The 22,023-nt window shown below is 44.0% G+C and overlaps 2 protein-coding genes across 20 annotated transcripts in view; one reads left to right on the plus strand and one right to left on the minus strand.

Moving 5' to 3' along the window:
• The window catches only part of TIAM2 (TIAM Rac1 associated GEF 2), a 234,038-nt gene extending 224,826 nt beyond the window's left edge, over positions 1 to 9,212 (plus strand). For all 15 annotated transcript variants that reach the window (XM_055536045.1, XM_055536041.1, XM_055536039.1 and 12 more), the window contains 8 exons: positions 797 to 976; positions 2,861 to 2,979; positions 3,928 to 4,036; positions 4,638 to 4,696; positions 5,268 to 5,373; positions 6,309 to 6,396; positions 6,760 to 6,914; positions 8,133 to 9,212. In XM_055536045.1, the coding sequence (XP_055392020.1) occupies positions 797 to 976; positions 2,861 to 2,979; positions 3,928 to 4,036; positions 4,638 to 4,696; positions 5,268 to 5,373; positions 6,309 to 6,396; positions 6,760 to 6,914; positions 8,133 to 8,710 (1,394 nt within the window). In that variant the 3' untranslated portion in view covers positions 8,711 to 9,212. The remainder of the gene's footprint in view (positions 1 to 796; positions 977 to 2,860; positions 2,980 to 3,927; positions 4,037 to 4,637; positions 4,697 to 5,267; positions 5,374 to 6,308; positions 6,397 to 6,759; positions 6,915 to 8,132) is intronic.
• The window catches only part of TFB1M (transcription factor B1, mitochondrial), a 65,901-nt gene continuing 52,915 nt past the window's right edge, over positions 9,038 to 22,023 (minus strand). For 2 of the 5 annotated variants that reach the window (XM_055536055.1, XM_055536051.1), the window contains exons 6-7: positions 12,492 to 12,619; positions 9,038 to 9,545 (exon numbers count right to left, since the gene is read on the minus strand). In XM_055536055.1, coding sequence (XP_055392030.1) covers positions 9,314 to 9,545; positions 12,492 to 12,619 — 360 coding nt within the window. In that variant the 3' untranslated portion in view covers positions 9,038 to 9,313. Of the gene's footprint in view, positions 9,718 to 12,491; positions 12,620 to 15,988; positions 16,103 to 22,023 lie in introns of those variants that run through there. The other 3 variants (XM_055536052.1, XM_055536059.1, XM_055536054.1) reach the window with 3 other exon arrangements.

The following is a 22,023-nucleotide window of genomic DNA, read 5'->3' on the forward strand; positions in this document are numbered from 1 at the left end:
CGTTACTGGTTGAGGCATAGACTTGGATTACTGTGATATTGAATGGTTTGCTTGGAAATGAACAGAGATCATTTTGTTGTTTTTGATCTCCATTCTGAAGGAGATCAGCCCTGGGATTTCTTTGGAAGGAATGATGCAAAAGCTGGAACTCCAGTACTTTGGCCACCTCATGCAAAGATTTGACTCATTGGAAAAGACTCTGATGCTGGGAGGGATTGGGGGCAGGAGGAGAAGGGGACGACAGAGGATGAGATGGCTGGATGGCATCACTGACTCGATGGACATGAGATTGAGTGAACTCCGGGAGTTGGTGATGGACAGGGAGGCCTGGCATGCTGCAATTCATGGGGTCGCAAAGAGTCAGACACGACTGAGCAACTGAACTGAACTGATGGTGTAGGTTTGGATAGTACTGTTTTGTGGCTTTATGAATTATTTGATATAGACGCTGAAAAAGTGAGTTTCAATCTGTCTTGTGGGTCTGCAGGTGAACATGCCTTTAAAGTCAGACTCCATTGCATTTTGACTCCATGTTCTTCTTTGGTCTGTGGCTGGGGCCCTTCTGGCAGCCCAGTAAGCTCCCTTTGTTTGTGGGGTTCGTCACCAAGCGGTGATGCTGAGTCCTTGTTGACAGCGGGTGCGTGACCCACTGGTGCAGGTGGTTTTTTCCTGGAAGGATGTCATTAGGAGGGCTGTAGCAGTGGATCATCTGTAATTCCATTAAAGCCTAAAGGAAGTGGAATTTACATCATCCTGCTGTGCTCTTCTAAGGGTCTTTTAATCCATCTGCTTGCAGCTAAAACTGATAAAGCCTTTAAGGCTTTTCTGGATGCCCGGAACCCCACCAAGCAGCACTCCTCCACGCTGGAGTCTTACCTCATCAAGCCAGTTCAGAGGGTGCTCAAGTACCCGCTGCTGCTCAAGGAGCTGGTGTCCCTGACGGACCACGAGAGCGAGGAGCACTATCATCTGACGGGTAAGAAGCGGGGGCCGAGGGGGGACCTGACAGCTGCCACCCTCGACCTGCGGGCTCCTCTCTTCCTCTGCCTGGTGTCACATTCGGAACGCTTCTCAGCATCGTGATTATTCACCTTTAGGTACCATTTAGTGTGTGCAAATAGCTAGGTATTATGGCCACCCCTGTAGATGGGCACAGCATTTCCAATTATCTCATTGGAATAGCCCTCTGGAGGGACGATTCCATTTTCAAAGAACATAATTTAAGCTCAGGGAGTTGAAATAAATTGCTTCAGGTCACGTGTCTAACAAATAGTGCTGCCAGGACCTGTGCCCGGGCCTGTTTCCCCACAACTTTGTGAGGTTCTGTGTTGTTTGCTGATCCATTCTGCTGTGTGAGGCTCCACCTTGTGGACAGCTGCGAGTGGAGACTGAACTCCCAACGACAGAGGAAGCTTTATCAGCTAACGCTGATGTGTCGTCTTCGTAACCTCAGAAATGATCAGCCTAAGTTTGTCAAATACACAGGGCCCCTCACTTAGATAGTAATTAGAGTGGAAGGACTGATGCTGAAGCTCCAATCCTTTGGCCACCTGATGAGAAGAGCTGACTCATTGGAAAAGACCCTGATGCTGGGAAAGATTGAAGGCAGGAGGAGAAGGGGATGACTGAGGATGAGATGGTTGGATGGCATCACCGACTCAACAGACATGAGCTTGAGCAATCTGCAGGAGATAGTAAAAGACTGGGAAGCCTAGCGTGCTGCAGTCCACGGGGTTTCAGAGTCTGGTACAACTTAGTAACTGAACAGCAATGAGTATCCCTTAAAGAGATGCTGTTTGGAGAGTAAAAGGGATTTGTTCTCCATGTGTCAGAACTAGGAGATCCAGTTAAGCTGCACATAATAAGCACATGGAGAGGGAAACAAACTTACTAATAAATATTAGTATTACTGAATAGCAAACAGTGCAGTGTAAATGAAATGGTTTTTCTGTGACAAGCATATTGTGTCATAAGTAATAAGGATAAACTTTTTGGTATGAAAGTTAAAACTTATAAATGATACAAATTATGATTAGGATTCAACTGCTGTGTGAATAGTTCACTTTGCACTGAGATGGTCTTTAAAAGGGGTCTGTTAAAAAAAATTGCCTGCTTAAAGTCCCTCTTCTAAAGATGGAATTAAAATCCTGAATCAGAAGAACAAGATATGAAAAATAGTGAGTTTGGAGGTGACTTGAAATTTTGCTTTTTGACCTTGACAAAAATCACTTTGTCCCTCACATGCCCATGTAGAAAGTTCAAATTAACACCAAACATAAATGCAAACAGTTGCTCTGGAAAGGGGATATTTATGGAGGCTTTTGTAAGTTCTTGTTCAAGAACTGTCATTGATCACTATTCCCGTTAAGTGGTCCGGGAGGAGGGCAAAATTTAAGAGCAGGTATCCTATGGCTAATCAGCCTTGGGTTTAATTCTGGCTCCTCCTTATGTCTGGCAAAAAACCCCTTTGCACCTGAATTTTCTCATCTGTAAAATGGGATCAATAATAGGTCCTATTCTGATTGCATTGCTGTGGGGATTAAATGAGATGCCTCATGTAAATCACCTAGAATATGCCAGATAGAAAGTGCTCAATAGGTGGGAGCTGTTATTGTTAGTGATGCTTTTTACTTGTACTCTGCCTCATTTCAAGGAGAATTTGAGGTGGAAGATAATTTTGCTGTTCTTCATTATAACTAGATTACCATAAGCTATTTAAGCTCTATCTGAATGATGCTACTGTTAGTTAAGAACTGGTCTCGAATTCTGGCTTGAATCTTAAGGTTTTTCATTATTGCTGTTGGGTAGGATTTCAAACAAATCAAAGCTGTAAAACAAATTATGACTGCGTATTTTGCAGAAGCACTAAAGGCAATGGAAAAAGTAGCCAGCCACATCAATGAGATGCAGAAGATATATGAAGATTATGGGACCGTATTTGACCAGCTTGTAGCAGAGCAGAGTGGAACAGAGAAGGAGGTCAGTAGGACTTTCGGATTCCGAGAGGCTGAATGCCTGTGACCGTGGGTCTGGAGGTGACCTCCAGACCAGGCCACCCAGTTAGGGCCTTCCTACAGGAGAAATTGCCTAAAATTTTCTTTTTGATCCTAATGCTTATTATAAGATTTAGGTGTAAATATAACATAAAATTGACTGAATTGGTCTAAAGGCGTAATCACCTGTTCTGTTAATAAATACTGTACCCAAAGAACTAGTTCTTAGCTCGTATCCGTACCTCTTCCTCCTCTTCCTGTGGAGCGTGAGGTCAGGACAAATCCCAGAGGCTAGACTATAAATGGAGAGCTGGGGCTGTAGGAGGGGAGGGGAGGGATAAAGGCAGTTGGGAGTCAGCGTGTGGGAAGAGAATTGAAGGCTTTTCCTTTTTTTCCCTTTTCTAACCTCAAGTATTGGTGGCTACCTCCTTATAAAAGCAGTTTAAGTGGAATTTGACAATTTCCCTACTTTTCTTCTCTGGCTGGATTACCAAATTTAGCATCTTGAGCTTTAAAAAGTCTACACATAAGGAGCAATGTAGTTTAAGTAGAAAAAGGCAAGAACAGGAAACAGTTGGATTTTTTTTTTTTAATTACAGTCAGTTTCAATGTTGGTACCTCTTTTATTAGCAGGCCTCGTGTGGTTTCAAAGGCACTTGGGATGAACTTTGACCCCAGGGTGGGAGGAATGTCATCCCACAGGTCACAGTGTGTGTGCCTTCGGGCAAAATGCCTTCACCTTTATTTTTCAGTGTGGTGCTTAGCTCATATTTTCAAACCTGCTATTTAAGGCCCTGTGTTCATGGGAACCATAAAAATGAAACATACTTGAGTTTTAGCAATGACCATATGTGTGTGATCCCTCTCTCCTGAGCCACCCCCGCTCCCCGCCCCTGGATTTCCATGTCTCCTTGATCTCGTTCTTACCATTCAGGTCACAGAACTTTCAATGGGGGAGCTTCTGATGCACTCTACAGTGTCCTGGTTGAATCCATTTCTGTCTCTAGGAAAAGCCAGAAAGGACCTTGAACTCACAGTATTTGGTTAGTATTCCATTCACAAGAATGTAAACTTGAGGGGCTGGCAAGAATGAAGAACCTCCTAAACCCACAAACTCCTGATTTCCAGAAGGACTTAGAGTCGCTGCGCTAATGGCTTTGACTTAACATGGGCAGCTTCCAGCTCTTTAGAAGCCTTGCCCTGTACACACACGACCTTCTTCTCCCTTCTGCTGCTTGGTTTGGTGGATCTGGCCAAGTGTTACAGGAACAGGGCTCCTGGGTCTATTTTTGAAATCTGCCATCTTAGTTTGCTGCACTTCAAAGAGTCTTAATTCCCACTGAGAGCTGGGAGAGGGGGCATAGACTGTGTGTTCTCATTGAGATGAACCCCACGTCCTCAGCTTCTGATAAAACAAGAATTCAAAAAACAAAATGCCAGGATCTCGTTCAAACAATAGCTTTTAAATAAGCAAGTACTTGTGCATGATTCAAATATGAACAGAAGGAAGTACTATTTATTCTCCCGTGTGTCAGCATTGTGGAATCTTGAAGAGCTTTGTTCTATTAAAATATTCAGCTTCAGTTCAATGTTAGGAGAGTGTGTATTAAATAATGACGTTTCTTTCTCTTCTCTTTCTTTTAGTTTTTAAGAGAGCTGTCATATTGGTTTATAAAGAAAACTGCAAACTGAAAAAGAAATTGGTAAGACATGAATGAACTTTGGTTAAAGCAAACTTTTTGAACTGTACCTTCCTGTTACTGAACTGGGAAGCCTGCTAAGGACCAAGGCCTGGCCAACTGATGTGGCTTATTCCTGGGGTAACTGAGCAAATCAGATACTTGGGGTATTTCTTATTCTCCCCATTAAAGATGTCTGTCTGAAAAGGTGTACACAAATACCCATGCTGGGGGCCTACCTAGAAAAGCAGCTTTTCTGTCCCTAGAAATGACCCATGTTTGCTCCACAGAAGTCAGTCTATATAATTTTGGTTTCTCTTTAGAGGTGGTAACATGAGATCATAGAAGGCTTGCTTGTCATCATTGCTTAGAAGCCTAGGACTTCTGCTCCCCAAACCACAACGCTGCCCTGTCCGCAGCCCATTGGAGAGCTTCCTCAGAGCTGGGGCTCACCTGACCCAATTCCCTTCTGTACCCCGAGCCCCACACAGCGGCGGGTCTGCACCAGGGAGAGTGCCCAGTTCCCGTCTTGCGCCCATGTACCCTGGGAGCCAGCTTGCTCTAACCCCGCTCTTGGGGGGCTTTCACCTTACAGCCCTCAAATTCCCGGCCTGCACACAGCAATGCTGACCTGGATCCGTTTAAGTTCCGCTGGTTGATCCCTATATCCGCGCTTCAAGTCAGACTGGGAAATACAGCAGGTAATTGTTGCATGTTGTACAAATGCCAGAAAAAAAAGACATCTTCAGGGAATTTTCAAACTATGGAATGAAAGAGGAGGAGGAAAGAACCTGGGGATAATTTCCGGTATTTTACAGGCAAGGAAAATGAGGACGAGAGAGTGTTGTGATGTCTCTTTACAGGCGTTGGAGGAAGTAAATGCTAGAGGATGACTTTTCTTTGCCAAATACGTCTCTTCATTGTTTTCTTATTTTCACTGTTTATGGTTTTCAACATTTTCCTAATATCCTAATATCTAACATTTCTAGTTATTCTAATAATTTTAGGGTAATATCTATCCCTAAAATTTGTTAAAGAAACACAGGTCCACAAATTTTTACAAAATTTGAAATACCAGAAAATTCCTTAAGATTCAGCAGTATTACAAGTGATACAGAAAAAAATTTTCCATGCAAAATGTTCAGAGATCCTTCTAGAACAACCCTGTTCCGGTGACAGTGCCTCTGGTGATGGAAAAGACCACCAGGCTGAGGCCCGCAGTGACGGTCTGGGTCCCTGTTCGGTTTTTGTGGGAAGTACTCACGTTTCCTGGACCATGACTGAGTGTGGTGCTGGCTGCCTTTACCTAAAGTGCCTGAGCACATTCCTTCCAAGGGATGAGGTTGAAAAATGGGGTTCACTTACCTCTTTCCCAGAGATGGGATCCAGAGGTAGGGCAAAAGCACCAAGGTGGATGGGAAATGTCAGCACGAAATGTACAAAAAGTAACTAAAACATATTTAACTATTGTGGAAGTCATACACAGAATTGAGCCCCAGAAGAAAATGATGCGAGTCAGGATTGAGAATACTGAACTCTTTAAAAAAGTTACTAGATTGTGGGTTTCAAGTTTCACGGGTGTCCTTTATCACAGCGTCTTTGGCAGAGTTGCAGCCCCTGGTTTCTTTTTACACAGGGACAGAAAATAATTCCTTATGGGAGCTGATCCACACCAAGTCAGAAATAGAAGGACGGCCAGAGACCATCTTTCAGTTGTGCTGCAGGTATTACTACCTTCCAAAAATGAAAGCCAATGGGAATAAGATAGAATGATAGTCTCTTAAAAATGGGTTTATTTTTAGTGCCCTCTTGAATTTTGATGACTTCAGGATCACACCCACCCTCTCCAAACTGGCAACTGCGGCTCTAGTAGAATAATACATTGATTAAATATACATCCAAATCCTAGTGCCTGCAGGAATTCAAGAACCATCAATCCTCACTCCTTTTGTAAGTGACAAGAGGCCGCGGCATACAGAGGCTGGGCAACTTGCTGTCAGTCTGCCCTCATGTACCACGGGAGGGCAGGAGACAAGGGCAAGCTGGGTGAGACAGCAGAAACAACCAGTGTTTTCTCTCCCCTCCAGTGACAATGAAAGCAAAACCAACATCGTCAAGGTGATTCGATCTATTCTGAGGGAAAATTTCAGGCGTCACATAAAGTGTGAATTACCCCTGGAGAAAACGTGTAAGGATCGCCTGGTACCCCTTAAGAACCGTGTTCCTGTCTCAGCCAAATTAGGTGAGAACTTGTCTAGCCTTGGGTATACTCAGGAGAACATGATGAACTTCTCTGCAAGCATGTATGCTCTTAGAACAGGGCAGCCGGTCATCACTTTGTAAATGATCTGCAGTAGCTTTCTAAGCTGTAAACCAGACCCCAACACACAGGATGGAATGAGGTGGTCACTGCCATGCTACTTCTTTTAAGAAACCTAACACATGCCTCTCCCCACTTTATAAAGCACAACCACCCCCAACCCTTGTCTCCACTGGCTGACAGTCTACACTTATCATCTTCTCTCTTCCACTGAAATGTACCGGAGTCGAGGGACTTGTTTCTGCTCATTGTCATGTTCCAGTGCTCACAACAGTGCAAAGCCTCTAGAGAAGGTCAATTCTAAGTGAATAAAGGTCAAAAAATCAAATATATCCACTCTCAGTAAACCCGCTGTATAGATAAACTTTCTGCTTTCTATATAACTATTTCATTAATATCATTGATCTAGTTTTTAGTCTTGCAAAATGTATCTCTCATTTTTGGTAGTTTGACCACTTCAGATTTACCATATATTTTCTATTTTTTCCTCCACTGGCAAAATAAGCTACAGCCATCAAAAATATACTATTGTCTGCAGAAACACAATTGAACTCCCCCTCTTCCTTTCAACCCAAGAGAAAGGAGTTAAACACAAATACACGTGTGTGCAACTCAATATTCTTGTCAAATCTCAAAGTTGATGAGAAATCCAACAGACAGTTCTCATGAGAAAAAAAGCATTTTCCAATCTTTACCTGAGCAACAATGGAAATAAACAGGTGAGAAGGTGGGCAGAGAAATAATGTAATCTTAGTTCTGAAACTACAAAGTACTTTAGTAAAAGAAAGGAACCTAGATTTTATTAGCCACTAATTTTCAAATTTATTCATTAGCAAAATAAGAATCCTAGCCCGTATGACACTTGATAACTTATTCTCAGTAATTAAGTTCTGATAACTGATCATCCAAAAATGCCAAATTCCCCAACTTAAAATTTCAACTACACATAAGTAAAAAATGTCCATATTTGCAGTATCTACTTTTTTTTTTTTTTTTTTTGCTCAAGTCCCAGGACAGTTGGTAAAGTGAGATGAAAAAATTTTAATTAAGATGTTAACTCTCATAACCTCCAAGGCCAACGTTACACATTGTGGAATCAGTTCCTCTGTCATAAGGGAACGTGTGCTTTTCTCATTGCAGCTTCATCCAGGTCCTTAAAAGTCCTTAAGAATTCCTCCAGCAGCGAGTGGCCAGGGGAGGCGGGCAAGGGCAGCTCCCTGGACTCGGACGAGGGCAGCCTGAGCAGCAGCACCCAGAGCAGCGGCTGCCCCCCTGCCGGAAGGGGGCAGGACACCCAGCAGCACCCCCACGCGGGCCTGGCCGACTTCTCCGACAGTCTCATCAAAGAGAGCGACATTCTGAGCGACGACGAGGAGGACTACCCCCAGGCTCAGAGGCAGGGCAGCCCCACCAAAGACATCGAGATCCAGTTCCAGAGACTGAGGATCTCTGAGGACCCCGATGCTCACCCGGCTGAAGAGCAGCCCAAGCTGGTGCGGGGGCACTTCTGTGCCATCAAACGCAAGGCCAACAGCACCAAGCGGGACAGGGGCACCCTGCTGAAGGCGCAGACGCGTCACCAGTCCCTGGACAGTCATCCTGGAAACGCCAACCTTGATCTCAGCTCTGTCCTTGAGCGAGAATTCAGCGTCCAGAGCTTAACATCGGTTGTCAACGAAGAGTGCTTTTATGAAACAGAGAGCCATGGAAAGTCCTAGCACAGTCCAACCCAGATATGGGTTACATTGCTGGTTTCACTTTTAAACTGGTGGCAAAATGAAAATTGCAGAAACACTATTCATTATTAGGTTTTGTGCAGGATACATTTTCCCACAAATAGTTGTAAAGACTTAAGTTATTTTAATTTATTGTGGATCAGAAAACTAGCTTAAACTGGTCAGAATTTGTAAATTACTTAGTTTATATCCCTTTTGAGCAGGTTATCAAAATGATTTAGAATCCTTAAGATGAATGCATTCTAATTTATGTAGAAAAAGGTGGGGAAGTTGTGATTAATAGCTTTTAAAAGGTCATTTTTCCTCCAATACTTTCAGCTATTAGGTTTCACTTTATTTAAAGCATATTTAAATTATTTTAATGTGGGTTAGGGGTACAATGTGCAGATACTTCATTTTTGTAAGGTTGTAATAGATGCTGTTTATACTAAACATGTCACATCTATGCAGTATATATATGTATATTAAAGCTTGTACTCTATCTTACTTGATATTTATTCTCTCTTCCAAGCTGTAAAAGGGGAGTAAGTCACAGTCGTGAGCACACATGAGAAGTTCAGCACCTGGCAGGCCCTTGAGTAGCAGCTACAGTCTGCAGCTCTGCTTGTCATCCTCTTTTTTTGATTTTTGCCTGAGTTCTTCTCTGAAATTGTAAGCAAAGAGGTGTGGGTCTTCATCACACATTTTTCGGTACACATCGCAGAGGCTCTTAAAATGTGAGACAGTGAGTTGGGTAGGTCGGAGAGTTGGGTCCACATCTGCCAACTCTAACAGTTTTCCCGTGCTTTCTAATCGCCGAGCTTCAGGGAATAACATTCTGAAAGGAAGAGGAAAAAAAATCAGAATTTCACTTTAATTCTACAAACGATGCTGCTCCTTCTCTCCTCCTCTGAAAACGGCATGGTTGCGACAACATTAGGGAGTAGAAGAGGAGCCTCTGCAGAGACCTGCGGGCCCCAAGCCCGTGGAGGAGGCTCTGCTTACACCACCTGCAACAGGTATGAACCACCACTGAGGGCAGAGCTAATCTGACCACGTGAGAAGAGAGTTCTAAAGCCACATCAGTACGTGCATCTTTAAGGGAAATTTATCATATGCTCAGCTGCATTCTCAGAGAAATACAAGTTTGTGCCTCACATTTTAAATATAAAAATTGCATATTATTTCTGGTGCACTTTTGATTCTCTGTCACTTGAAGTTAGAAAACATGTGAAAATAGAAAGTTATTTTCCTCTTTAAGATAACTGAAGCATCTTTAAAATTGACTCAAGTATAAATTGTAAATTTCATCTAACAATCAGATTATTGTTTTAAAATGAATAGTGAAACTGAGTGAAATATTGCAAAGCTACACCTGGATTCTGTTTTCTTCTCTCAAGTCTCAGAGGTTCAACAGAACTTGTCTCAAAGGGCTTGGAAGATGTCGTGGCAAGAGATGACCGAGTTTTCTTACAGGCTGATGGTCTTCTCAACTAGGAATGCCAGGTCCCCACATTTTCAGGGTGAGTTGACTGCATTCAGTTTCATGGCAAGCAGGGGGTCTGATCATAGTTTCTGTGATCTGAGACTACCGTGTGGTGTGATGTGACTGAGGGTCACCAAAAAGTCAAAGGCGGTCACAAGACTTGGTCCATCTCTGCACAGGGGACGGTGTGTGTGATGTGAAAGGAGCTCATTACTTAGCTGGGGGTTGTCTTGGAAATGCTAGGGCCAACTCTGGGCTCAGGCTAGTTCCAGGACTGCTACACGTAGGATGTACTTTCTGTGATTTTTTTTCCCTCCCTGACCCTGTGTGACCTCCAGCTTGTGTCCAACTTGTGGCAGTGCATCCTGGCTGGGGGGGGCGGGGAGCAGGCAGCTGCAGTGAACGAGAGGGGTGCCTTCACTTCTTGGTACCAGGACAGCCAGCAGCATCACCAACTAGAGAAGTAGTAACTTCCTGGTGAGCATGAACACTGGCCTAACTCCAACAGCAGGCTGGGGATTCTACCCGTCCTGTCAGATCCTCAAGGGTGGGTCTGTGGATTCCAATGGTTTCAGGAGGCAGCTGTCCAGCTGGGCCTGAAGTAATTTCACATGCTAAGGGGACTCTTCACAGAACCAGAATGAGAGAACTGAAATGGAGCTAGCTAATCTTAGAAAATAATGTGTTCCAAGTCACTTCGGTCATGTCCGACTCTTTGCGACCCCATGGACTGTAGCCTGCCAGGCTCCTCTGTCCATGGGATTCTCTAGGCAAGAATACTGGAGTGGGCTGCCATGCCCTCCTCCAGGGAATCCTTCTGGCCCAGGGCTCGAACCTATGTCTCTCTACATCTGCATTGGCAGGCAGGTTCTTTACCACTAGCGCCACCTGGGAAGCCCTAAAAATAGTATGTGCCTCTAAAGCTAAACTGATGTAAAGAACTACAGTTGACTGTATTAGGTGGATATCTTGAAAACACACATTTGCTTTCCTGCGTTCTTAGACTATGTTGGGCCTAGTCACATGTTTTCCTGACTGTCACTGGCTATCAAGCATCACTGGTGACCTTGAGGCCTTTCAGGCTCACACACAGGAGCTCTCTGTTAATAAACACAGATACACACGGATCTCACGGATACTCCAGATGTTGTTCTGGCTACTCAGAAGTTATCTTTGCTTCCTAATTTTAAACATGTCCTTAAAATCTTCAAGATACAGCAACCTGATGGAAACAGGGCATTAAAAAACCCACTTAGTGTGTGATAGGAGATACACATATTTGGTCTCTGTCCTGAGACAGAGCTTCTAAAATCTTTGGAATTTCCTGAGTAAGGGGTGATAGGAACATCGTTTGTTATTCATAACAAGCCCCTTTTGATCATACCTGAGTTCTGTGCGAATGAGGTGATTCTTGGTGGCCCCTGGAAAGCATCAGGCTAGGGGACTCAATTATATGACTGAAGGATGCACCTACCACTGCTCGTCTGAGGAGGGAAGAGCTGGAAAACTGAGCTTGATCGCCAGTGGCCAATGCTTTACTCAGTCCTGCTTGGGTAATGAACTTCATAAAACCCCAAAATAATAGGGTTAGGAGAGCTTTGAGGTTGGTGGACACACGAGGTGCTGGGAAGGAAGAAACCTCGAGAGGGCATCCCGCCCCCAAACCATGTCCTGGACCTCTTCTCCAACTTTGGCAGTTCCTGAGTTATAGCTTTTAAAACCAATACATGAAAGTAAGTGTACTATGAGCCATTCTAGCAGATTACTGAGGCTGAAGATGGACGAGATCATGGAAACTGCCAATTTATAGCCAGTCAGAAGATACCAGCAGCAACCTGGGACTTGCCACTAGTGTCTGCGTTAATGCCAGGCAGTGAGTTATCAGACTTGAATTAAATTGCACGACACCCAGGTGGTGGTCGGAGAATTAGGGAATTTTCTCGCGTTGGAGAAAACACCACATGTGTAGTGGCAGAAGTGTCGAGAGTAACAACAGCTCAGATGGTTTGAGTCCTGAGTGAAATGATGACTGCCCAGTACAGCCTCACTGCAAACTGTGTGATGTCAGTTTTAGTTTGTACTTATGACCAAACCAAACAGAACCTCCCGGTGGCATCTGCGGTTAAGACAACGTTTTGCTTTCTCCTCAGTGGCTGTCAAAGTTTGTTCATTGCAGGATCTGAACTAAGAGTAATATTTACGGCAGTCTGAACAATTGTAAAAACATCAGTTCCTAATCTTGGAAGGTGATTGAGGAGTTTGTAAAAAGTGCTACCGAGCAGGAAAAAGCATTCTTACCCGAGCCCTCGATGGCAGTATTTCCTTCGGAACTGAAAGGCATTCTGAACCACCTTCTCCACCAGCTTGAAGGGCTGCTCGATCCTGGGCCGGGTCAGGGGGGTGAAGTGTACCACCCCCGAGTCCACCTTCATCGTCAGAACACACACAGCATTTTACTGCCTGCTGTAGTACATTAAACGGTTTATCTTCGTACAGCACAGGAGGATGGATCAGCAGCAGATCTCCTCCAGGCATGTAAGACGCTACACTCGCCTCTGAGCTGCCGCAGGGAACTCCCAGTTGACTGTATCTGTTCTGTAACGGCAGCCACTAGGCCTGTGCTTAATAGTCACTTAATTTTAGAATGTGGTTTTACAATGGCCATTTAAGATTAATCCAGGTAATCTTTAAAGTCTGTAGGCAGGTAACAGCATAAGAATATTTAGCTTTTGAATGAGTAAAAAATAAGCTGCAGCAGAAGTTCCGAGTATAAGTCTGGACTTCAAAAGCCCAAGACATGGCAGCTGGGCCCCCAGGGACCACTCAGCGCTGAACTCCCCAGAAAGGGAATCAATTAGGACACCACTTCTTTCAGATATAGATACTGATTAATCAGCTGGATTGAATTCATGCTTGTCTGCATGGCCACATAACTTTTTGCTAACAACTTTAAATGTCCCATGAGGCAAAGGCAGGAACCAAACGGAATGGAAACCACCAAAAATACTACTGTTTAAGTGTTAAGCTACTACCAGCTGTTGAGATTCTTTATCAGAAAATAAAAATATCCCTATTCTAAAAATGGACTCACAGTGGTTCACAAGGATATATTCAAAACAACGCTAGAAAAATACTGAAAGTAAAGACTAGGAGAGGAAATGGAGTCAAAGCAGCTATGACACACAAGCCTGACACAGATGTGGTGGGAAATGGGACGTCTACTCGTAATTTACAAAAGCTTCAGTCTCTAAGGGATTATTGCTAAACCTGCTCCTTAGAACATCATACACTCTACAGAGGCTAAGAAAGTCCAGCAATTTATGACGTGTGGGCCATACCACTACTTGTCAAAAGGAACCCTATGTTTTAAAACTCACAGGGGTTATTGCATTCTCTCAGGAGGACATGCTCCTAAATATCCTTGTAGCTGCAAAATTATTCCTTCAAATGGGCCTGTAATATATAAGGCAACTTTTGTTTGTTTTTAGGTTGGAGGAAAAGTATTTGCACGTGATGTGAGGATGTTTGGATAAGAAAGACCCAAGAAGACCAACCTGGATGGGCTTTCAGAGGCGCCAGAGGGGTTTCTCCTGCTAGGTGGGGTCTGAGCTACCTGGAACCGCCCCGCTGACCTCCCCGATCACTGAGGCTGGCAAATGCTGAGAATGTTCTAAGCTGGAGAGTGAAAGCTGGCAATGGAGAGACTTTGCATCTGAAAACACTCCCTAAAATGTCCATCTTCAGACTGTTTTAGTGACGATTATACACTTTGGGTGGAACAGTTATTCTCCCACTGCAGAGTGACTATCTCAATGTTCTTATTAAATTTGAATAGTTTTTTCAAATTGTGCTCTATGTGTTTCTCCAAGTTCACTAACAAGCACTTCCTTTCCTGTAGGAAACTAAGTGTTTCAGCTAAAAGGCCAGGACTTTCCTTAGAGCTTCACAAAACCACCACGGAACAGGATCCAGGCACCCCAGAGGGCCTGTGGTCAACACAGAGGAGAGAGGCACGGGAGAGTACACGGGACTGGGGATCAAGTGAACTCAACTGTTCTAGACCGTTCTCTCGACTTCGCCCACCCCTTTCTACCACCTGTGCTCACTGGCATTCCTGTCCTGACCGCTCATTCTGCCAACCCTCTATGACTCAGCCCCTTGAACCCTTTCCATCCAATCCTTCCAAATTAGTTCTGAAAGGATTCTTCCAGGCAGCAGCCTGCCAGTCTCCAGAGAAAATAATTTTTTATTAAACTGAGATAAAATTAAACCCTACCCAACCCTAAACCCACAAAATATTATCAAAACTATAATGTTCAAATACTATTAAGACCAAAGGCATGAAAACAGGGATAGATGCATTCTCCTTCCAGTAAGAAACTGCCACTCCTAGAATCCTTGGATTTAAAAATTTGGCCTCATCTTTATTTGCCTGATTTTATGTCCGATTCTGTGCAACCCCATAGACGGCAGCCCACCAGGCTCCCCCGTCCCTGGGATTCTCCAGGCAAGAACACTGGACTGGGTTGCCATTTCCTTCTCCAATGCATGAAAGTGAAAAGTGAAAGTGAAGTCGCTCAGTCGTGTCCGACTCTTAGCGGCCCCATGGACTACAGCCTACCAGGCTCCTCCATCCATGGGATTTTTCCAGGCAAGAGTACTGGAGTGGGGTGCCATTGCCTTCTCTGTTTGAGATATAGCTAGTATTTACAAATACAGGCAACGTCTGTTTTTTATTTTTTAAAAAGTTTAAAACCCTGTATAAATATAGCAGCACTCCATATAAACTGTAGCAGTAGACTTCTAAAGTTTGAATTTAACTCTGATACCCAGTTAAGTTGGCTAATAGTATGTTTCAGATAAAAGGAAATCTCCACTCACAATCAAATACAGTCACTGTTTAGCAGAGGATCACAGAAAACTCAGGCAAAAAGGCTCTTCAAGGAATGTGTCCTGCTTCTCTGGGAGACCTACACCACCCTCTTTTCTACACCTGCCTCCAAACACACTTCTCGAATCACGCTGTAGGATGGAGCCCATTTTCTGTAGAACCACAGGGAAGCTACTTGGTAACTATGGTAATAGATTCAAAAATGCTTTTTACTTATAAATGAATGCTTATTTAAAATTACAACCATTAAATTTCCTTGCCTGAGTTTTTAAGTCTGTTAAAGGGTTTGATTCCAAAAAAGAAGTCAGTGCGTGGGCACTAGACGCAGCTAAAACTCCTGGATGAAACGCCGCAGTCCCTTTCCGAACTCAGCCGGTCAGTGTACTTAAACGACCTACTGAAACTTCAAACTAGAGCGTTTACAACAGTAAATATTTGCCTCTCCAACCCACCGCAAGGTCAATGCTGCACAAAGTGGAGGTTCTGCTTCTCAACATGAGCAGGCTGGAGGCGGGTGTCCCACTTCCCAGGCCAGCGTGTCTAGGACGTGACTGGTTATGAGCTCAGAGCAGCACTCTGGCCTCATGGGAGAACTGGAGTAAGAAGCTATTAAATCTCAGATATTGCCAGCTCAGATCCTGAATCAACACGGTCCAGGGAACACTGAAGACTGTACAGCCCTCTTTCTTTGAGATGATCATCATAACATGTCAAAGAGCTCAATAACTACCCCACGGAAAAGGTACAGAAACAATACTGGCCATTATCTAAGAAAAGGTCTTCAACAGTTCCCATGGTGTTCGGGACCATTAAGGATAAGCCACTGGAGAGGAAAAATGCTTAGGAAGTTACAGTTCACTTAGCCAAGATATGACCACAACTGGGAGAAGACGGAAGGAGTGATGCGAACAAAGGATGACTACAGGGAATAACGAGGCTCCAGAAACAACACAGGGATTCGACCTTCAAGGGAGGACTGTCTCAGATTCGTGTAGACGGCATGAAGGGTCCAGAGATCCTGAGGTAGGAGAGTCACATTCGGCGTCAGGTGAAATGCGAGTCAGGTGAGCGCCCTGAGGATGCTTGGTTCCTCCCTAACCAGTGCTGGCTCACTCCCTCAGGGTTCCCACGCCCACGTCTCCATCAGAATGTCCTAGGCCCTGCGGCTGCACCTTCCCCCAAGAAGGGTAGCGGTCACAGTCACAACTGCCTGTCATAGTATAGTTAAGCAACTTGGAGAATGCTCGAGTGTTTTCCCTCTCTTTTCCTTCTTAGAATGATACAAAAAGAACAGATTTTAAACAGTCACAGTGTTTACTCTGGGAGCACAAGCATGTAAGAAGAGTGAGCGCGCTGAGGGCACGATAAGAAATAAGTCCAAGAGGCAGCCAAAGTGAGGGCAGAGGAGGGAGAGGGCTTTTTACTGGGTATATTATGTAAATAAAAGTATGTATGTAAATTAGGCCTACCAGCAACAACAAGACATATGAGGGTTTCTTGGTCCCAAGGATGGGAACAATTTTGGGGAGATGAACGCTTAATTTTAAACAAATACAAGAGGGACACCCAAAAAAGATGTCCTTTTCATTATAGGGGACTGGAATGCAAAAGTAGGAAGTCAAGAAACACCTGGAGTAACAGGCAAATTTGGCCTTGGAATACGGAATGAAGCAGGGCAAAGACTAAGAGAGTTTTGCCAAGAAAATGCACTGGTCATAACAAACACCCTCTTCCAACAACACAAGAGAAGACTCTATACATGGACATCACCAGATGGTCAACACCGAAATCAGATTGATTATATTCTTTGCAGCCAAAGATGGAGAAGCTCTATACAGTCAGCAAAAACAAGACCAGGAGCTGACTGTGGCTCAGACCATGAACTCCTTATTGCCAAATTCAGACTGAAATTGAAGAAAGTAGGGAAAACCACTAGACCATTCAGGTATGACCTAAATCAAATCCCTTATGATTATACAGTGGAAGTGAGAAATAGATTTAAGGGCCTAGATCTGATAGAGTGCCTGATGAACTATGGAATGAGGTTCGTGACATGGTACAGGAGACAGGGATCAAGACCATCCCCATGGAAAAGAAATGCAAAAAAGCAAAATGGCTGTCTGGGGAGGCCTTACAAATAGCTGTGAAAAGAAGAGAAGTGAAAAGCAAAGGAGACAAGGAAAGATATAAGCATCTGAATGCAGAGTTCCAAAGAATAGCAAAAAGAGATAAGAAAGCCTTCTTCAGCGATCAATGCAAAGAAACAGAGGAGAACAACAGAATGGGAAAGACTAGAGATCTCTTCAAGAAAATTAAGAGAAACCAAGGGAACATTTCATGCAAAGATGGGCTCAATAAAGGACAGAAATGGTATGGACCTGCAGAAGATATTAAGAAGAAGTGGCAAGAATACACAGAAGAACTGTACAAAACAGAGCCTCACAACCCAGATAATCACGATGGTGTGATCACTGACCTAGAGCCAGACATCCTGGAATGTGAAGTCAAGTGGGCCTTAGAAAGCATCACTATGAACAAAGCTAGTGGAGGTGATGGAATTCCAGTGGAGCTATTTCAAATCCTGAAAGATGATGCTGTGAAAGTGCTGCACTCAATATGCCAGCAAATTTGGAAAACTCAGCAGTGGCCACAGGACTGGAAAAGTTCAATTTTCATTCCAATCCCAAAGAAAGGCAATGCCAAAGAATGCTCAAACTACCGCACAATTGCACTCATCTCACATGCTAGTAAAGTAATGCTCAAAATTCTCCAAGCCAGGCTTCAGCAATATGTGAACCGTGAACTTCCTGATGTTCAAGCTGGTTTTAGAAAAGGCAGAGGAACCAGAGATCAAATTGCCAACATCCACTGGATCCTCAAAAAAGCAAGAGAGTTCCAGAAAAACATCTATTTCTGCTTTATTGACTATGCCAAAGCCTTGGACTGTGTGGATCACAATAAACTGTGGACAATTCTGAAAGAGATGGGAATACCAGACCACCTGACCTGCCTCTTGAGAAATTTGTATGCAGGTCAGGAAGCAACAGTTAGAACTGGACATGGAACAACAGACTGGTTCCAAATAGGAAAAGGAGTATGTCAAGGCTTGTATATTGTCACCCTGCTTATTTAACTTCTATGCAGAGTACATCATGAGAAACACTGCACTGGAAGAAGCACAAGCTGGAATCAAGATTGCCAGGAGAAATATCAATCACCTCAGATATGCAGATGACACCACCCTATGGCAGAAAATGAAGAGGAACTAAAAAGCCTCTTGATCAAAGTGAAAGTGGAGAGTGCAAAGGTTGGCTTAAAGCTCAACATTCAGAAAACTAAGATCATAGCATCTGGTCCCATCACTTCATGGGAAATAGATGGGGAAACAGTGGAAACAGTGTCAGACTTTATTGTTTTGGGCTCCAAAATCACTGCAGATTGTGACTGCGGCCATGAAATTAAAAGACGCTTACTCCTTGGAAGGAAAGTTATAACCAACCTAGATAGCATATTCAAAAGCAGAGACATTACTTTGCCAACAAAGATTCGTCTAGTCAAGGCTATGGTTTTTCCTGTGGTCATGTATGGATGTGAGAGTTGGACTGTGAAGAAGGCTGAGCGCCGAAGAATTGATGCTTTTGAACTGTGGTGTTGGAGAAGACTCTTGAGAGTCCCTTGGACTGCAAGGAGATCCAACCAGTCCATTCTGAAGGAGATCAGCCCTGGGATTTCTTTGGAAGGAATGATGCTAAAGCTGCAACTCCAGTACTTTGGCCACTTCATGAGAAGAGGTGACTCGTTGGAAAATACTCTGATGCTGGGAGGGATTGGGGGCAGGAGGAGAAGGGGATGTCCGAGGATGAGATGGCTGGATGGCATCACTGACTCGATGGACGTGAGTCTGGGTGAACTCCAAGAGTTGGTGATGGACAGGGAGGCCTGGTGTGCTGCGATTCATGGGGTCGCAAAGAGTCGAACACGACTGAGCGACTGATCTGAACTGAACTGACAAGAGGCACAAGAATGCCCAAATACTGGATTAGGATATTCTGTTATACTTGGAGGTACCGAATGATCACAGGGAAAACACCTTTCTAAAACCACAACCTTTTCCACAAACCATGACTTTAGTGACTGTGTAACAGTGGCCCCTGGAGGTACCTGGGGACAGAGGAGGTTCCTGCTTGGGGCAGGGCTGTCGCAGCAGAGGGGGCTGTGGCCAGGGCCTGACCTCTGGTTTTGTTTCATGGCTCCAGAGAAACTTGAGCACCTCTGAATCAGTCAGCTCCCCGGGGGGTGGCTTCAATCTATACAAACTCACCAGGTAGTCAATAATTGCTGCTGCTATAAATATTACCATTACTATGCTGAGAAGATGGATAAATGAACATGGATGCAAATCTACTATTTCATAATGAGTCACAACTGTCAAAGAGACATGCAAGCTGATTCGTCAGTACATTCCCTTCCGAAGAAAACTATGTAAGGTGCAAGCTCTTATGCTGAGAAGGCTTGCGGAGGCATGGAGCAGGAACAACCTCATGCAGATGCTGTCGCCATGGTCACTGGTGCTCAGCCCAAGGGCCTGTCCACTCATGGGCACAGGGTGCTGGATTCTCCCAGACCCTGTGCTTTCAGCACCCAGACCCGCTCTCCTTTGGTGGAGGTGCCCTCTAACTGTTCACGCTGTCCTGCTCTTCCTATTTCTGACTTGAAAGACAGTCTGTCTTTGTAAAGACGAATTCCATAGCTACTGGATCTCTTCCTTCACATGCTGATTTTACTAGTTTAACTCACAGAGTTTTGGGGGACCGCCTATGAATGTAACCAGAGGTATAACAATAAATAAAGAGAAATGATGGAAACTGATGTAAGCTCTCTAGTTTGGCAACATCACAAAGTCCACACAAACCCACCCAGGATGGCAGAGCGTGGGCCAGGACTGGGCCAGGACTGAAACGCAGGAGACCCAGTGGGCAGAGAGGGAGAAGCACAAGGCAGGCAGGCAAAGCTGGGGAGGAGGAGGGGCGGTGAGCCGAGAGCCAGGCTGGGACAAGGGGCGCTCAGGCCGCAACCTGACACACTACCAGCAAGTGAGGATGTTTTAAAAAAATGTCCTGGTTTTCAAAATAACATGCAAAGCGAACAACAGGTTTACAGGTTGATTACAGGTTGATCTCCAGGTGTCACTGCAAAATCCAAAGACTGTCTTAATATTCTAAAATAATGTGATAAAGACATAGAAAGCAAATCCTCAAGATCCTTTCACATGAAGACATTAAAAGGAGCAACAAAATGTTGGAAAAATAAGGTAGTAAGTAACAGAGAAATGGCAGTGTAAGCCACATCAGAAATACGTGTTTGAGTCGCACAGAGCCGCGGAGCCGGGTGGCCTCATTAGACGTTCGGGAGCACACGGTAACCAGAGAACAGCCATCTTCATTTAAACACAGTCCTCACTGTAATCGACTAGTCTACAAACCACCAATTCTAAAGGATCAAGTGTTCAGGGCAGCCTAAAGCATTATTTTAAATAAAATGACCATAAAGGCAGAGGAAAATAAAGCAGTGATTGTGCTCATAGCTGATACTGTTAATACTCCATGATGGAGTCAAGAAGAGAAACATTCTTTTAGGATTAAGTCAGTCGCTTTAAATCTGTGGGACTGGAACAGATAAATTATCTTAATCTTAACCTAAACTTAAATTATTTTTTAAGGTTTAGGAGAAAATAAATGAGAAAAGAAACTTAAAAAAAAATCAGAACCTCAACTTTCCATTGGAATTAAGTGGGCAGCATTTTAAACACACAGGGACTGGGCATCATCCCCGACAACAGAGCTGAGGGCCCCGGGGCGGGGCCTGGGCCCCAAGGCTTTTCTAAAGTGGGATGATGCTCTTGTGTGGGCAGGAGTGAGAGACGCTGGAGAACCGCCTCCCCCAAAGGCTTGGTATCGCTATTTCTTCTCCAACATTCAGTCAAACTACTGATTCTTTAAACAAAAGCTTGTCTAAATATCCAGAATACTGTCACTGAGAACAATACACCAAAGGAATCACATGTCATTTTTTCTTAAAAAACAGATAAATGAAAACATTTTAAAGAAAACAGCTGGGTCTGCTGAGTCACTTGTGGACTTGGCATGAGTGAGAAGCAAATGTTTCTATTTCAGGCTACAGAGGTGTCAGGGTTCATTCATTTCCAGAGCTTAACCCAGACCACCACAGAAAGGAGCAACTCATATTATGAGACTTGAAAACACATTCTGTTCTAAATAGGACAGGGCAGGGCTGTGTGTACAGAGCTTCAAAAATCACAGTATTCTGGGCTTGAATCCCACATTCCTGCTACTTACTCATTTTATGGACCTTATGTAGCTTCTCAGGAGTTTAGTTTTCTCACCTCTAAAAATGAGATGATTTCTTCTCTCTCATAGACTTGGTTTAAGAATTAAATACCAGGACTTCGCTGGTGGTACAGTGGATGGGATCCTGCCTGCCAATCCAGGGGACACAGGTGTGATCCCTGGTCCGGGAAAATTCCACATGCCGCTGAGCAACTGGGCTCGTGTGCCACAACTACTGAAACTCACACACGTAAAGCCCGTGCTCCACGTCAAGAGAAGCCAACTCAGTGAGAAGCCCCTGCTCACTGGAACTGGAGAAAGCCCATGCAGCAAAGACCCAGCGCAGCCAGATATAAAAAAATTAAATAAATACCATATTACCTCAGATAGTACTGAAGAATTGCAAAATTAATGAACAAAATGACAGTCTCATTTAAAAATTACACTTTTAATCATGTAAAGGTAATGTATTATTGTTATTTTATATACTCAAAATCAGTTTCTGAACTCATTCAACAAATATCTGTCACACCTTGAAAATAAGCCAGGCACCATTCCTGGCACAGCACTGGCAATTAACAGGACAGCAGGA

Source organism: Bubalus kerabau, chromosome 9, assembly GCF_029407905.1.
Source record: "Bubalus kerabau isolate K-KA32 ecotype Philippines breed swamp buffalo chromosome 9, PCC_UOA_SB_1v2, whole genome shotgun sequence".
In the NCBI taxonomy this organism is placed as follows: Eukaryota; Metazoa; Chordata; class Mammalia; order Artiodactyla; family Bovidae; genus Bubalus; species Bubalus kerabau.